Raw genomic sequence first — 16,077 nt, forward strand, 5'->3', positions numbered from 1 at the left:
AACACACATACAAAGTGATGAAGTCAGAAAGCTTTTGATAGATTACCAGGTATGTTACTATCATATAGATCGGCAGCGAAAGACCCGTGGAGTGACACATGCCACCTCAACCCTGTAATCGCCATGTTCCCTCAAAGCGATGCTCTTTCTCGCCGAGAGCAGTCGGGGAGAAAGCACGTAAAGTACACACCCAATAAACCATGAGACAACTAAATATACCGCTACGCCGTGCTCCAATATAACATGCATCCCACAAAGACAGTAGACCGACTTACAGTGTTGTGTTCTTTGACTCAGACCGCCAACAAACCATGTCGTCGCGATTTTGGATCGATAGCACCCTACGACTAGATACGGTGCTTCTCCGATTCTGCATAGATAGTCAGCATTGTGAGTGTTATGTGATGGAATGCACTACTAACCGAGTCGCGAGTACAGCATGTATAGTGCCATTTGGTTGCATTCTTGTGTACCCGTGATGGTAACAAGACGCTCGTTGCTGTTGTCGGTGGGCTCGTTGATCTTGATGACACTGCCACTGAGCTGGCGGATTTCATTGATCTTCGCACCGCCCTTGCCAATGATGGCACCGACCATGTCGTTGGGAATGAAAATCTGCTGGGTAAGAGGTTGGCCAGGCATGCCACCAACAGCTGCGTGTGGAGCGGCGCCGCCATGCGCAACAGGCGCTGCAGCAGGGTGACCGCCGTAAGGAGTGGGCGCTGCAGGACCACCATAGGGACCACGGCTAGGCGAGCCAGCGCCGTAAGGCATGTTGGGGTGACCGTACGGCGACTGCTGTGGAGGCTGTCCATGCTGCATGTGCGGAGCACCATAGCCTCCGTGAGCAGGAGTTCGCTGGGGTGGTTCTTGGCGACGGAAGTTCTGTGGGTGAGAGTACTGACCTCCGGCGGGCTGGGGAACGTATGGTTGAACAGACATGCCGCCTGGGACGACGTTGGCAGCCATACCACTACGGGTTGCATATTGGGATGCAGCCGGTCCACCGAATCGCTCGGTCAGCTGCTCGACCAAGGTCTGAGCAACATAGTACACAGCAATGTGCACAGCGTCAGCAACACCCAGTACGATCAACGAACGTTCGCCAGAGTTGGGGAGGAGAGTGTCAGATGCGTTCAACTTAGCGTTAGAAGCCTCTTGGATCTCGCGGATGCGAACGCCAGCCTTTCCGATGATGGAACCGATAAGGATGTGAGGAATCAGAAGACGCATAGGGTAGGCCTTGGAGGTGGATGTAGAAGGTGTCTCGAGGTCCTCCTGGTTGAGGGTGCGCACAATGAGGCCGAATGCCTTGGACACAGCATCAACTTGGCCGCTTACAGTAAGGATGCGTTCAACAGCGCCCCGAGAGTAGTCGCTAACGGTGCACTTGGCGCCGGACAAGCGACGAATCTGAGTCACATTCTCTCCGCCCTTGCCAATGATGGTAGCGGCCTCGCTGGTGCCAATGCAAGCGCGCACATGCAGCCAGTTGGTCTCGTCCACCTGCTGGTTGTGATTTACAGGCCGACCATTAGCACCTGATGTGGATTGGATAGGCTGAGTCTCAAGGATAGAGGGTGCGTCTGGGACAACAGTGTCGGTATGGATGGGCTGGGCACCGTTCTCGACAGCAGCTTCAGCCACTTCGGGTACCACCTTTACGTCCTCTTGTGTGATGCCTTCCGTGGCGATGTCGTCGGCCTGGACTGGTTGCGCGATGTCGATGTTGTCTGGGTTGGGCGCATCCTCCTTGACCATCTTGTCGAGAGCAGGACGCTTGGCATCGGGTTGGTCATTGGGTCCGGCAGGCGATGAGGGTTCCTCGAGCGGTCGCTTGGCCGAGGAAGCCGCGATGGTGGGTGACGCGGACATGTTTTCTGTTATGAGTTGTGGATCTTGAATTGGGAACGGGTATGCACGCTCTTCACAGTCGAGGAGCGTTCAAACGGGAAGGTGAGATTTGTTCAATTGATCTCGATTATTTGCGACTTTATGTACAGCGGGGGCCGTGAAAGAAAGCGTGCTGTGAGGGCGGGCTGGAGGGAGTCGCGACAGTACGGTGAAGGTGCGAGGAGGTAAGGTCGCCGGGAGCTTGAAGGAGTTTGGAGCGTGCAGAGGGTGCAGTGGTCGGAGGAGAGAGGCCTCGGGAAGCGAGGAATCGGGTATGATGGTGCTTGTGATGGAGCGGGAGAGTCGGAAAGGGTGTGTGTTTCTTGGGACGAGGTGAGGTCGACAGAGGAAGAAACTGGCCCAAGTAAAGAAAGCTCGCTCGTCAAACCTTCTCGGCAACGGTCCGGCGTCTCAGGTGCGGAGAGCTCGAGGTTGCGCGCTTTCCTTCTCAAACGAGAAAGCAATGTTAGAAGAAGGGGTGGGCCGCGATGGAGAAGGAACTGTGGGCGATGGTTGATAACAGCAGGTCGTTTGTCGCGAGGGAGGAGGCGCAAACGATGCAAAATGGAGCTATCGCGGGGAGATCGGCGCTAAGTCTTGGCGCGTCACGTGTGGTACTACGACTTTGTCTGTAAATACCGGTAGCACGGCGACTGAGAGACTGTTGAGTTCCTTGCGGTGCAGCGGGAGCCTTAGTGAGTACACAGTTGAAAGGGGTGAAGCCCTCCTCGCTCGCCAGGCACCACTGGCCCGTTAGCGACATCGGTGGACCGCACTTGAACTCACAGCCAGCCGTTCGGAGAAATGGCGCAACTACAGAGTGAGAGTCTCAGGAAGATACGCGAGTATGTCGAAGGAGCTCGGGGCCTGCAGGACGATGTCGTCGACTTTGACGCGTCCAGCACCGAGGCGCGTCTGGAGCAGACAGTGAAAGAGCTACAGGCACGCGTGAAAGAACAACAAGCAGCGCTTGACAAGGTAACGCGATAAAGACGCGTCTAGAAAGGATGATACTGACAAAGTAAAAGTTGCGATCTCAGTCACATGTTGATATAGAGACGGCCGCCTATGCATCGGAAGATCCGCGTCAGAAGCTTCAGCAGCTCGCAGCCGTCAAAGACGCGTACAAACAGTTGAAGCCAACAGCAACGTACCTCCCCGCCCAAGGATCAGTTCTGCCTGCATTATTAGCAGCACGCACACTTCAACAGAATGTCCAAGGAACGAAGGAAGCCATTGCAAGCACTCAGAGCCAACTCGGCACAAAAGAGGCCACGCTTCGTCGCGAAGAAGCCAACTTACACGATGCCCACCTTCTCACTCAGGCAATGCAGAATCGCATCAGACGGCTACGCTCTCAGCATGAAGATCGCTCTCAGAAGACTCCTGCTCAACTTGCGCGAGAACTCATCGCAGCAAAGCGCGCAAAGAAGGAGAACTACGACGCGGAGATGCAGCGTCTGGGAGAAGCTATGAACAACTTCATCAATGACTACCTCTCTAGCATGCTTGCAGCAGAAGAGCTCGGCGGCCCTGTTGTAGGCGACATGCTCGACATAGAAGACGACACTCTTGCTGCCGGTTTCACGAAGAAAGGACGCGCAAAGTCATCGAAGAAACCAGTCTCAGACAAGACGCGACAGCGCAGGATCGATGAGATTTGGGGCAAAAAGGCTTCTCTCGATGCTGAAGAGGAGGAGGAAGAGCCGCCTACTGAGGCTGAAGCTGCGGATGCAGAGATGCGACAGTTGATTGAGAATCTATTTGCTACTCTGATGGGACCAGGAGGTGGAAAGGCATACTTTCAACTGGAGCGAGACTCTGCGGCTTCACGTTTCTTGATCAGGGCGAAGATTGCGCAGTTCCATCCGAAAGATGCGAGGAGGTTGAGGTTAATTGACTTTGGACGAGAGCTGGATGACTGAGGGCGTTGCAAACTGCTACCGCAGTCATCAACCTGATGTCCTGAGAAAGGTGCACATGCTGAGCATGAACCGGCCTCTACGCATACCGGTCAGGTGTTGCCTCGTTACGAGACGCATGCCCCCTTAGCCATACATTATCCAAAGCCTTGTCGGTCTCTCGTGTTTATTCAATCCTTCGGCCCATGTCTGCAAAGAGTCCCTCTCACCTGTGGCGGTGCACCTGTGTCCGGTATACAGGCCGACATCATACGTTACTTTTAGGATATGTCAATACCTTGGTTCCGCACAGCTCCGCTCCACACATGCACGCACGCCTCCTGCGGCCCACACATGCATCCCGCGCAACACATCATCCACAAGCCAGGTTTTGGGTCAGGATAACCCGGCTATCGCAAAACGCGTCCGATCTCCTTTCGTCAGTGCAGCGTCCCAAATGGAATCTTGACCCGACACTCGGAGACACTGTTCCGAAGGGAGTAAATGTGGGATATTGGACGTCGGAAAAGTACAAAGAAGGTCTTATCGGAGCAGTGGTATTGAAAGGCTGGGGGTTCGTGCACGTGCGCCTGAACGAAGGATTCCAGGGCAACGTTACCATGTACAATAATATGGCTCAATATGACAATGGGGATCTCCCCGTCCTGGCGCTTCCGCCGAGAGAATCTGACAGCAAAGCGATCATAGCAGTATCAGCACATGGGTGAGCATGTCCGTACGAGATTCATGGCCGTGAGGCCGCATCAGCTGAAGGTCACCGAAAAAGCACAACACCCGTATTCAACAACTAGCCCCCCATGGTCCTCTTCGGAGATCAAAGATAGAACCTTGGAAGAAGCAAAAAGCAGGTGCATGGAAGAATCGCCGTATGTATGCCAAAGTTCCGAAAGGGACTGCCGGATGGAGCACGCGTCCTGGCGCTGTCAAAACCAAGTACCGTGCAGGTGACTACCTTGAGGATAACCTTGCAGCAACGCACACCGTGGGATCGAAACATGAACAGCTGCACACGGGGCTAATGCAGAGATGCATCAACGTGGCTCCTGTAGGAACAGTCTCACACCTTACATTGTCGCTTTTCTCCAATGCGCCCACTCGGCAGTCTTCCAGGCCTGCGTCAGTGGCTGATGCGCATGACAGCTTTGTCCAGGCCCTTGATTCGTTGCGAGTCGCAAACGAGATAACCACGATCCCAAACGCGTTGTTTTGATTCGAGGGATATTAGGTGCTTTGCTGCTACCATTTCAGCCGGAGGATGCGATCGCGATTGCGCGCGTAGCCTTGCCAATGCAGAGCGGCGGGTGGGAGATCTCGCGCTGGCTGACTGCTGCTTTACAGGTACCGGGCTGTGGGAAGCGAGCTGTGGAGACGGCGCCGAATTGTGCTGGCCAGATCTCCATCAAGTGCAAGCCTGGCCTGTCTATCCTGAAACACTTGTGGGTGATCAGGAGCTTTTTCTGACCGCATGTATGAAGTCATCGTGGAGCAAAGTGCAAACGTCTCTGTGACAGCGGGCATGAAGACGTTTTTTCGGCCTATGTTTTCCGCGGTAATTTGGGTGACAGGTGGGCGCCATCCATGCTCGAGCCACTCGTGCGCACCTTTGTGAACGAGAAGCGAACAGGGGCTAGGGAAATTGCTGATCCCGCTTTTTTTTCACCCACGCAGAATCTCATCCGAAATCCAGTGACTTCATTATGCATGATCGATTCACATATGATCGCAATACGGGGCTTCTCCTTCAGATTTGCATTGTTGACGGTCCGATAGTAAAGCCGACTTTTGTGAAGACATGGTACCATCTTAGTAGTTCTTGTTGCGCGGGATTTGGATCTGGGATCGGTAGTCCTCCCGATGCTCTAGCGTGTGGATGCGTACCAAACATGCGCCATCTCGTTTTTGGCGCTCACGAGACCCGATCCTACCTTCCAGGAATGCATAAGTGTACCCATGTTGTGAAGCTAGACTGCTTCGCACAACCCCTCGATCTAGCACAAATCGCAATACCTAACCTCCACGTAACAGCATTGACAATCCTCCTAGTCTGCTTGATGCCCAGATGGGACTTACCGTAATGCGCAGAGTGCGAAATACTAGCGACTCTCATAGGCCCATCCAGAGCGGCATTTTATCGCTGTTTCAGCAAAGTGGCTGTGCGAGCTCACCATTGCTTCTGTGTCATCGGAGGCGTTCCGTCTGGCAATTGGGCTGCAGAGTCAGATTAAGCAAAAGTACAGTCGCCAGCATACGCTAGGATCTGCAAACTACGGCTGATATGCTTACCCTACGGCAGAAGCGGGGTACCAACAATCTAGATTGCAGAGAAGATTGATATGTCGCCGAGTCTCCTGGAATTGGAATTGCGCTTGCTGCAGATGAAGCATGTTGGCATGTGAATTGATCAACGTCGTTGCGAGGGGTACGTAACACCTATCTGTGGCGGTGCAAACTCCTTCGGATTGCGTCTCGGTACACTTGCGTCAAGACGCACCACTGGGGCATTGACTAACCTTGTTGATGCCTCATAAGACGGGGAAAGAAAAATGCTCCATACATCTGTCGGCCGTGAGTCACAGTTCATCCATGTGCGCATGACACCTGCGTCAGCTGGTCGGACGTGTTCCACCATGTGGCACATACCAGCGTTCCCGAAGCTGTGGCGAAGAAGGGTCCAGCCACAAGCACTCGCCACTTCCCGTCTCGCTTGAGTAGACAATGTGTCGATCTCCGTGTAGATCCAGCATGCTCATTGGCTGTCACATAACGGTTTTCTCAGATAGCTTACACAGCCGCTATGATTAGAACGCCTCATTCCAACGTAGTAAAGTGGTCGATCGCTCGGATGCTTATGTATTCGGTTCCGGTTCATGTTGCACCTTCGCTCCGTGACGCGCTTGGAAGGGAGGGTCTTCGGGGTCCGCGATAGGCTCTGCAGCGTTTCGAACGGTGGCGAACTTGTTGGAGCACGTCGGCTAGCTTTCCGTGTGCTAGCGAATGCAAGCTGTTTCTCCCGTTTGAGTACAGCTACGGGAGAAGCAACGGCAGTACCGGAACACTCTCCTTTGCAATCGTCCGGACGGCAAGCCCAGTTGCTTCCGAAAATACGCAAATATGTATCTTTTCCTTGTATCATCACGCCACACCTGCATGGCGCTTGCTCGGATACTGCAAATGCCCTAGACTATTTGTTGGAGCTGCAATCGGTACGATGGATTGGCGTTTCATAATTGCGATTGAGTGAGGCAGCTACTCAGCAATAGACCTACGAGCAGATCCGTTCGGTCCGTTCTCATTTGACGCGTCCTCTGTAAATGCCAACGCATCTTTTGGACCCTGTTCATTCGGTCTGACTTATCGTTTTCTTTGGGTGTACCATGGTCGTGATTCGCGAGTCCTTTCCTGCAGTATGACATCAAGGCTCGGCCGCACAATCCTTTGGGTCGGGTCCCTGTGCTATCGGTATCGGCTACCATACCCACACTTCCCGCCAGCCCCCTCAATTACTCGCGTGGCAGGGGCCCCCGCCCAATCGCTGACAGGTGTACCAAACACTGTGTCAACATTGTCGAACTCTATGTTTTGCAAAGCGAAACCGATGGCAATCATCGCAATAGCCCTTTCGTAAATGTGTCAGTTGTTACTCGCGCAAGCCACCCATTTTCCAGAGCCCCTGTTTGGATAGCAGCGTGCGTAATCTCCGGAGACAATAGCGTGTCGGATGCTTGTTATACGCCAAGAGACTGAAATATCACTCGATGGGTCTGACATGGAGAAATTTGCCGTGATGGTGACGGTCGGAACAAGGTTTCTAACTTGGGAGGCGGACGGGGGGAATGTAACGATCATCGCTATGTCACAACGTCAGTGGAGATGGGCCGCGGCGAGCGGCCCTGCTTCGGTCGGCCAGGGTGAGAGCGTGGACCTGACGAAAATTGTACAGGGAAGAGATGTCGAAAGATCGCGAGCGAAAACTTCAGAGCGAAAAGGTTTGATTAGGCTCGCAGAGGATATTGGGCATGCGCACTGTAGTGGACAGAGTTGCCATCCTCGATGTATGTAGTAAAGAAATTACAGTCCGAACACTCCCTCGTGTCGCGCGTGTATCTCGCTATGTCTTCATGATAGATCGTTGCTTTGCAATCTTAGCCGCTTGAAAGGTGAAATGGTAGTAGTATAATGGGTATCGTCGTCGCACCGGAAAGAAGAAGAGTAGAAGGTATCAACAAAGGAAATGCAGCAAACGCTCCCAATGGACGCGTGGTATCGAAAGGCGTTGAACGCCAGGCGGTAAAATCGAATCAAGTGATGCCAGTGCAGAAGCATCGACAGCCCATGGAGACCAATGCAAAGCTCCAGGGTACGAATAGTAAAGGGTCGTGACAATCGGTGAAGTACCGAAACAGGGTATCAATGTTGAAGGAACGGCGTCTCGCAGGCGAGCAATAGGCATAAAAGCCTAGAAGAGAAGGCGAAGTTCGTAACCGGTCGAATGAACATTTTCCGTGACGCTGATGTCGCCATCAACTTGAATGTCGGTAGGACCCGCGTCCCATTCGCGCTTCATGGCATGCACCGGCGGCGTACCAATCTCGTGGAACTCGGCAGTCATATCCTGTTGCTCGGGTATTCTGTTGACGGCATCGTCGTCCATCAAAATTTGCAGACCCTTCTGGTTAATGCGGATAGTCCGTGTAACCTTCGTTGGCTCGATCTTGATCTTCATTGCGATGCTTGCCACAAGCTCCTTTACAGTACGCTCCATCAGGTAGACTGCGCGGAAGTAGTTGTCGTCGGGTTGCCGACCAGCGAGCCGCGGTTGAACGAAGAAGCAGGCGACGGGCTTCAGCATCGGCTCTGGAGGCGGTTGGTAGGTTTGATCAACCCCAAGGGCTTCAATCCAACCAGACAGTGCGTGGTCATCAGAATATGGCCGTTGAACCTTGGTTGGAACGTCTGCGCCGCCTTGGACGCCATGCATCCCTTTGAGATCACCTGTGGCCGTCTGTGGCATGCTGCGCCATTCATTGGAGGACATACGCGATGGTGGCTGGTAGGGCGCCGGGCGCTGGAAGGAGGTAGTCCGGCGCTTCTCGGAATGGAGAGACTGAGAGCTGGGGGTTGGCGACACAACAGACGATGCTGCTGTCTGCGACTCGGGAGCCTCCCACATAGGCGCGTCTACATTGGTGTCGAGCTTGGAGAGTTCTTGAGGAGTAGCGCCGAGGATCACTGGGTGGAGATCTGGATCGTCCTGGTCCTCGCCCTTGAGGTACAAGACACTGACAGGCCTGGTAGAGCTGAACATGTCTTGGAGCGAGGCGAGCTTGATGTGAAGGTCTTCTTCGGCGGGTGCGCGGCCTCCTTGGTTGTCGCTCGTCGAAGACATGGACCAGGTCCTCTTGTGTTTCGGTACCTTCCCGGGCCGTTGGCTCATACTGCCCTTAGAGATTGATCCACTGCGTTTCCGCTTGCCAAAGTCCTTCATGCCAGACTCAACCTGTGCGATCTGCTGCTTGAGCTTGTCGATGGTCTTCTTGACGTGGGCAACATCGTTGGAGAGCTTCCTCTCGGCACCGTGGTCGCGGAAGAGCTTGACTTTGCAGTAGCAGAGCTCACCATCTGGCTTTTGGGGCGACGATCCAGTGGCTTCTGTGACCATTTCGGTCTTCGCGCATAGCCGGACGGGAATGCCTTTGACGCCCTTGGAATGGCTGAAATCGGTGGAGAGAAAGTTGAAACGCACGGCCAAGGAGCACTCGGGTGAGGAGTTGTGGGTTGGTGTCCAGGTGACCACGAAGCCATCGAACGAGGAAGACTCGAGTTCAACCCTGGGTCGTCCTTGGATCTCACCGCCGCTGACTTGGCTGGGGTCCACAAACTCAACTGCTTGAAGCCGCCCACCACGCTGGTGGGCCTCGTTGGTTCCGCGGCCCTCCTTCCACAGTTGCCAGCAGGATGCTGGTCGCTGGCGCTGCTGTTCGTCTTCGAACGAAATGCGGATGAAAGTCCTGTACTTGGTCGATGGAGACGGTGCTTGCGTAGGCGCCGTGTCGACCAGGGAGATGGAATAGGCCTGTCCCTTGTTCAGGTAGGTCACAGGGACTTCGTCTGATTGCTTGATCATGGCCGTTGGAGCATTCAGAGTAACATGGTAGCGGAAACTGGAAGAGTCAGTATGATGATGGCGTGATGCAGATGGGGTGACCGACTTTTGATTGGGTGGAGGGGGTGCTGGTGCGACTGCAGCCGCCATGCCGTCGTAGGAATGGGGTGCGTATCCGATCAGAGGCGACTGCTCTTGCATCTCGACTTCGGGAACCATGTTGTCCATGGACGAGTCCTGGTGGGTTTGCGTCATGTTGCCCTGGTCGAATGCAGAAGGCTGGTGCGTGAACTGGTGCGGAGCAAATGATTGGGAATGCTGCGGCTGCATGCCAAAGGGATTGACATTCTGGAAGTGATGCGACCCCAGAGCGTGGGGATTGAAGCCATGGAGATGGTTGGCAGGTGCGACCTGGCCAGCGTGCAGCGCACCTTCCGAAGTGGGAAGCGAGAGGGGAGTTCCTAGGCCAAAACTGAAGCCGGGCGTGTGGAGGTCGCCGGCCTGGCTGTGGTAGAGCGTGTTGGTGCCGCCGGGCGTCGGGGTGTAGTAGCCCGGCGGTTGGTTTGCGAAAGAGGTGAATGCGAAGCTGTTGGGGTCGAGCAGTGACGGAGTGAACCTCCACGGCTCATTGTTCCCGCGCGGAGTGGGGTCCTGGTCCTTGATGTCCTCATGGTCGAGGTGGCTGGAAAACATGGAGTTAGCAAAATGTTGGGTGCAGGTGCAAATTGGGCGTCGGCGTTGTTGACGTTGGTGATGGTGCCGAGTGACATGGGATGGGGGGATCTCGGAAAGACGTACCGGGAGGGGTGCGCGACATCAAGCGCATCTGCGAGCGTGTGGCCGGGCGGCCCAGCAATCGAGTGCGAACGCTGCTGCAGATGGGGGAACGTGGCCTTGAAGTCCTCGAGGAGCTTTCCGTCGGGTTTCTGGCTGTTGAGTCTGCGCAAGTCAGTATGTACTTGATGACATGCAACGCGACGCGCGCAAATCACATGCGGGCTTGGGCGCGGGCGGGACGACGTACCTATTTCGAAACATGGCATCGGACGCACTCGCGGAGTTAGGTGATGAGCACTTGCGATTGCATCTGGCGGGTCGGTGGGAAATGGTCGGAGACTGAGCAGCAAGGCGTGCGGCGGCCCTGGGTTATGAGATACGGAGAACAGCTGCCACGAGAAAGACGAGCCTTTGGGGTCAAGCCACACATGTCCAGGGCCGGTGGTCAGACGTCTTTTAGCTAGCAGCTAGCTCTCAGAGCATCCACAGGGCCTGACGGAATTGCAAGAGGGCCGCGCGTGGGCATGGGTGGAGCGTCGGGTCTAGGCACACGGTCCCTGCTGCTCTAACGCTACGGTTTTGCATGGCCCTAGGCGGCTTTGGTCCGCCGCCCTACTCTGTGCGCGACGTGCTGCCAGACTGATCACCCACCGCCCGGCCTGCACAGCCACAACCCTACGGCAGACGCGAGCCGGCCAGAAGCCCTCACGGCCGCATGGGGAGCTGATAGTCGCTGCATCTGTCGCCATCCCGCACTCCAAGCGCACATCCGCCCATGGATGCTGGATCGCGCGGACCCAGCCCGATGTTTCTCGAATCCACTCCAGTTGCTACACCAGTGCGAGGCGCTCGTGCGCGGCTCCAGTGGCTTGATGAGTATTCCGTGCCCTGCCCGCAATTTGCTCGTCGCGACAGACGCTGCTCGCACACTATGCCCCCTTTGTCACCAGAGACTGTTGCGGCGCCTACGGTGTGCGTTGGCGCCTCAATGCGAAATGACATATGCCGGCCAGCTCCCGTTTCCACTTGTGTCCCGAGACTGCAAAGCCCTGGTCGCGCTCCTGTATTCCACGCGGCAGACGTCTCTGCCGCTGCTCGCCCTACCATTCCAGTCTACTGCCGGCCGCCTTCCCCTGCGTTCGAGCGCCGGATCAGAGACGAGGATGCCACCCCGCCAATTCGTCAAAGTCTATCGCCCAGGCCAATCCCACTGACGCCCGTTGGCCCTGTGTCGCTTGCGCTTACTCGGAAGACTTAATTCTTAACGTTATTTCACTACCTGACAGGCCGAGATTAAGGAGTGCTTAGCGGGCGTTATCCCGAACGCGTTTCTATCCACCGACTGAACCATCAACGGCTTTCGTCATCGCCAGGCGCTTGGGCTTTGCATCTGGAGCCGTAAACGCATTGCAGCCACAAGAGCGAACGTCACTGCCTTATGCAGTTACACCAACCGCACTGCTGGCTGTTGCATGGAATGCTAGTCCTCCACGGCCAATCGCACTGCTGGGGAAGCCTCGTCCGGTAGGTCCAACGGAGGATTCCACTGACGCAGCGATCCTTGTGTAAAAATAAGTGTGGCAACAGTTACAGACGGTGATCGACAACGGGAACTCTCGACGAATAACACGCCTCGCGCATTATCAGGTGGCAGAAACCTTTCAGTCAACTCGGCAATGATCGCCCGACTGTGGCACATCTTCGCACTCGCCACACTCAACGCCACACCTTGCTGATCACGCCTCAGAACAGAGTAGATAGCGAACGACGCGTAGGCTTGCAGAATGGAAGGAGCTGGAAAGGCCTTGTTCATGACTAGATGTTGCGATTAGATTCGAACATGTTCAGAGTCCAGCCGAGTAGCGCAGTGCTCTGGCGTGGTGTCAATAGCCGTACCTCCTGAGCGATGCATTGGCCATAAACATTCTAGAGTGAGGTCACCTCCGTACAACCGCGTCCGGATAGGTTCATCTCTCGACGCCGCCTTGTCATTGTGACAGCGCTTTGCGGGAGCAGCAGCAGTTGCGTCGTCTGATGTGAGCTGCCAGTTTAGCCATAGGCTGTCATCTCGCTAATTGACGCGACTAATTTTGGTTATTACGTGAAAAGCACTGCAATCTTAGACTGACACAAACTCCATCATCACAAAGCTGTGACGGACGCACTTGATAATAACTGTCGAATTATTCTCTTTCAAGCATACGGGATTTAGCATAACCCCACCATCTGTTGTAACGGTGTGAACGCTCCGGTCGGGACAATTCATAGTGAATCAATTATCCTTTCTGACGTTGGCGATTAGAATGCGTGGTACCGCACCATGTCTGACAGTCGAATCAAACTCAAACCGACGCGCTGAGTAACCGGCATGAAACACCAATCGCTGCCCGATTTGCCCAACATAACTCTAAGATCTCGATCACGAGTATATCAGACCTCCATTCATCAAACCGATGACGTTTTCTTCAGAACATCATCGCCCGGCCTTACCGAACCTTGTGAATTGTTCACTCGCGGAAGCGAAAGCCTCGGACTACCTTGAGCTGACCGGTGACGATGATTGACTTGCATCACTTGCAGCCCTCGCTACTGCAATAGCCGTGATCGTGTTACGCAGTCCTGTTCCACTATGTTGGTTCCTCAATGCCGACGGAGAGTCTGGCATACGCAGGCTGTTGATAGAACTGTTCCTGCCCTGAAGCTCCGGTCGCATGCTTCCGATCGAATTTTCGCGGAATGCCGTAATAACACTTGAGCTGGACCCACGGCGACTGTCCTGAGGCCTGGCATAGACCGACTGGATGCTCGAAGCGGAATCTGCTCGACGGCTACGACCCAAGGATTGGACAGGGCTGGGAATCTTTGAATGCTTGCCCAAGTCCGCACCCAGAGTTTGGGACGATGAAGTCGATCTGATTGATCGCGTATCAAGCGCCGGGCGCCCAGTACGCATGAGAAGGGGGGTGTCTGAATCATCAGAACCACTCTCATTGGCTTCTCCATCAAGCGCTTTCAATTCCTCCGTGAGTGCTTCAAGCTGGTCAGCCCCAGGCTCGAAAGAGAACTGTCGGCGATGCTTTTGGTTTGTGTTGAGTTGGGGCTGCGACTGGAATTTTCGGAGGGTGTTCCGCGGTGCAAGGCTTTGGTCGAAATACTCGTATGTTCCATTGTCAGAGCTGGTTTTTTGACGTGGGGTCTGCGTATCATTCTCTTCGACATGTGCCGTCAACTTCTCTGCCGATCTGGTCTGCGAGAACAACATCATGAGACCATGATTGAAACTGTTCACCTCTAGACCTCGACGTCTTGCGACAATTGTGCCTAGTGCCCGAAGAGCGACAAGAGCTTCGCATTCGGTGGCTGGCTCCATGCCGGTGTGCTCCAGAATCGTCATCTCGTCAGGCAAAGGGTCGCCAGATCCTCCCGAGAAGCCAGAAGCGACCGAACTAGTGAAAGATCGAGAGGGCCTCGTCTTCTGAATGGCAACGAGATTGAGCTCGCTCTGGACTTTGCGCGACAATGTAAGATTCTTGCTAGTCTGCGGTGGATTGCCTACAGGCAACTCTTCCATGTCGTTCGTGAACTGCGTTGACAGGACGGCCATCTTTCCAGAGGGGGACGACGGCCGGTTCAGAAGCGCTGCACAAGGTCAGCTAACGTACGCAAGGTGTGTGAGATGGTTTGGTTCGGGAGAGGACAGTAAGCAAACGTATTTCGCCGCCACCACGATAGTATACCGAGAATATCTTCGCGGTACTATCGGCGGTAGAGTGGTCACACGAGAGACTTATGTATGCGGCAACGAGAAGTACACAGTACACCTAAAGACTCACCTCTCTGGCTCATTAACTTGATCTCCTGGTCAAGTTGCGCGTGTGAGAAGAAGTCGTATTTCGGCGGGAAGCTGTCGTGCGAGATGGTCTTCCTATGACGACGCACAATACTGTCTTGACGAGCCTGTATGAGTCTTCTTTCTGTTAGTAAAAGAAGAGCAAAAGATTGAACACTACCTAGGTACTCACCCAGTCATGCCACTGGCCCCACGAGCTATGAGTAGCTCTAAGCGCCGTATCTCCGCACCGTAACGATCTCTTGAGCGTGTCCAGTGCTCCTCGGCCTTTCTCCAATCTTTGAGTGTCTCCTCCAGCATTGTACTGAGACACTCCTTCTGCTCTCGTACCTTGCGATAGTCCTCAAACACACGGAAGAGGCCGCTGTTATGCTCCATAGGTATCGGCCAGGAAGCTGTTATCATATGCGATCGGACAGATGTTACGACGTCGAGCGGATCTATGTAGGTCTGGAAGGGCGCTGGTGCATCTTCACCCCATGGCGCAGAAAACGCGAACTCGGGCTCCTTGGCTGTCTCTTTGAAGTTGGCGAAGAGCGACGTGTAGCGAGCGAGCTTGGGCTTCGAGTCTCGACGTAGGGCTGGGGTATCTGAACGTTCGCTTGGTGCGTCATCTGCGTCTTCGGCGACAGGCGTGGTGTGCGCACCGCCTACAGGAGTCTGTGGTCTGCTGCTCTGCCGTGTCTTCCGCCAGGTAAGTTGAAGCCGACGATCGCTCGAATCATCGGTGCCTACAGGAGTGTCGACGTCAATCTTGAGCGGGGTAGATGTTCTCGGAGGCTTCTTTGGCTGCTTGCTGTGTCCCAAGCGCCAGCTTTTGTTGTCGGGCATATTCTCGTCGTCGTCCTTCGCTAGCTCTCTCGATAGATGCGTAGCGACAGAGAGCCCCGGGAGCTGAGATACGAAAATATCCATAGTTTCTGTGGGTCGTGATTGCCAGTTAGGTGAGATTGTGCGGGGCGACTGTCGAACAGAAGGGTAGGAGTTGTTGACTGGGAAGGCGCGATCGTCTACAATCAGCTCTCACCTTCACCTCCGCTTCCGAATTTCAGCATGACGCGCTCTCACCACTTATGACGGCTATGGACGGCTTCTCGCTGGGCTCCAGTGCCGTCTTGACAGAAGGCAAGCGTGACCTCGCCCGCTTTCACTACCTCGAAGATGTGAGCTCTTCGCTCTTTCCTCACCCTCTTGTCACTTGCAGCGTCTGAACCTTTCCATTAAGACACCGAAACTTTCATCAGAGGCAGTTACGCATCGATGATGCTAGATACCTAGGTAGAATCGAATCACGATAGCGCTGGGAAGTCGCGTTTTCTGGGGACGGAAGGAGCATGTCTTGTACTTGACCAGCAAAAGCTTCCACTGTAGTAAAAAACTGTGTACAGCTGTACAATATCGATATTGTAACACTCGGAACTTGATAGAATCCAGAGACGAGACGAGGAAACTGCGAAGAATACCAGGGATCAAATATGCCGTCCACGAAGCGCGGATAGTCAAAATGAGCGGTCTTACGTACCAACAATGGA

The 16,077-nt window shown here is 54.5% G+C and overlaps 4 protein-coding genes across 4 annotated transcripts; 1 reads left to right on the forward strand and 3 right to left on the reverse strand.

The window, feature by feature from the left end:
* Positions 1 to 347: 347 nt before the first annotated feature.
* Positions 348 to 1,875, reverse strand: J4E83_001845 (uncharacterized protein; the record flags this gene model as incomplete). Its single annotated transcript, XM_049328798.1, has 2 exons — positions 348 to 370; positions 423 to 1,875. The coding sequence occupies 2 exons, from the start codon at positions 1,873 to 1,875 to the stop codon at positions 348 to 350; spliced, it is 1,476 nt and encodes a 491-aa protein (XP_049191770.1).
* Positions 1,876 to 2,697: 822 nt separating this feature from the next.
* J4E83_001846 (uncharacterized protein) lies at positions 2,698 to 3,818 on the forward strand (the record flags this gene model as incomplete). Its single annotated transcript, XM_049328799.1, has 2 exons — positions 2,698 to 2,871; positions 2,922 to 3,818. The coding sequence occupies 2 exons, from the start codon at positions 2,698 to 2,700 to the stop codon at positions 3,816 to 3,818; spliced, it is 1,071 nt and encodes a 356-aa protein (XP_049191771.1).
* Positions 3,819 to 8,271: 4,453 nt separating this feature from the next.
* J4E83_001847 (uncharacterized protein) lies at positions 8,272 to 10,956 on the reverse strand (the record flags this gene model as incomplete). Its single annotated transcript, XM_049328800.1, has 4 exons — positions 8,272 to 9,976; positions 10,025 to 10,600; positions 10,717 to 10,857; positions 10,943 to 10,956. 4 exons carry the CDS (start codon positions 10,954 to 10,956, stop codon positions 8,272 to 8,274), a joined length of 2,436 nt encoding a protein of 811 aa, XP_049191772.1.
* A 2,366-nt stretch (positions 10,957 to 13,322) lies between these two features.
* Positions 13,323 to 15,460, reverse strand: J4E83_001848 (uncharacterized protein; the record flags this gene model as incomplete). The annotated part of the gene is made up of 4 exons (XM_049328801.1): positions 13,323 to 13,390; positions 13,645 to 14,334; positions 14,529 to 14,620; positions 14,718 to 15,460. 4 exons carry the CDS (start codon positions 15,458 to 15,460, stop codon positions 13,323 to 13,325), a joined length of 1,593 nt encoding a protein of 530 aa, XP_049191773.1.
* Between the last annotated feature and the right edge of the window lie 617 nt (positions 15,461 to 16,077).

This window comes from Alternaria metachromatica, assembly GCF_023757995.1.
Source record: "Alternaria metachromatica strain BMP 0045 chromosome Unknown scaffold_3, whole genome shotgun sequence".
NCBI classification, from domain to species: domain Eukaryota; kingdom Fungi; phylum Ascomycota; class Dothideomycetes; order Pleosporales; family Pleosporaceae; genus Alternaria; species Alternaria metachromatica.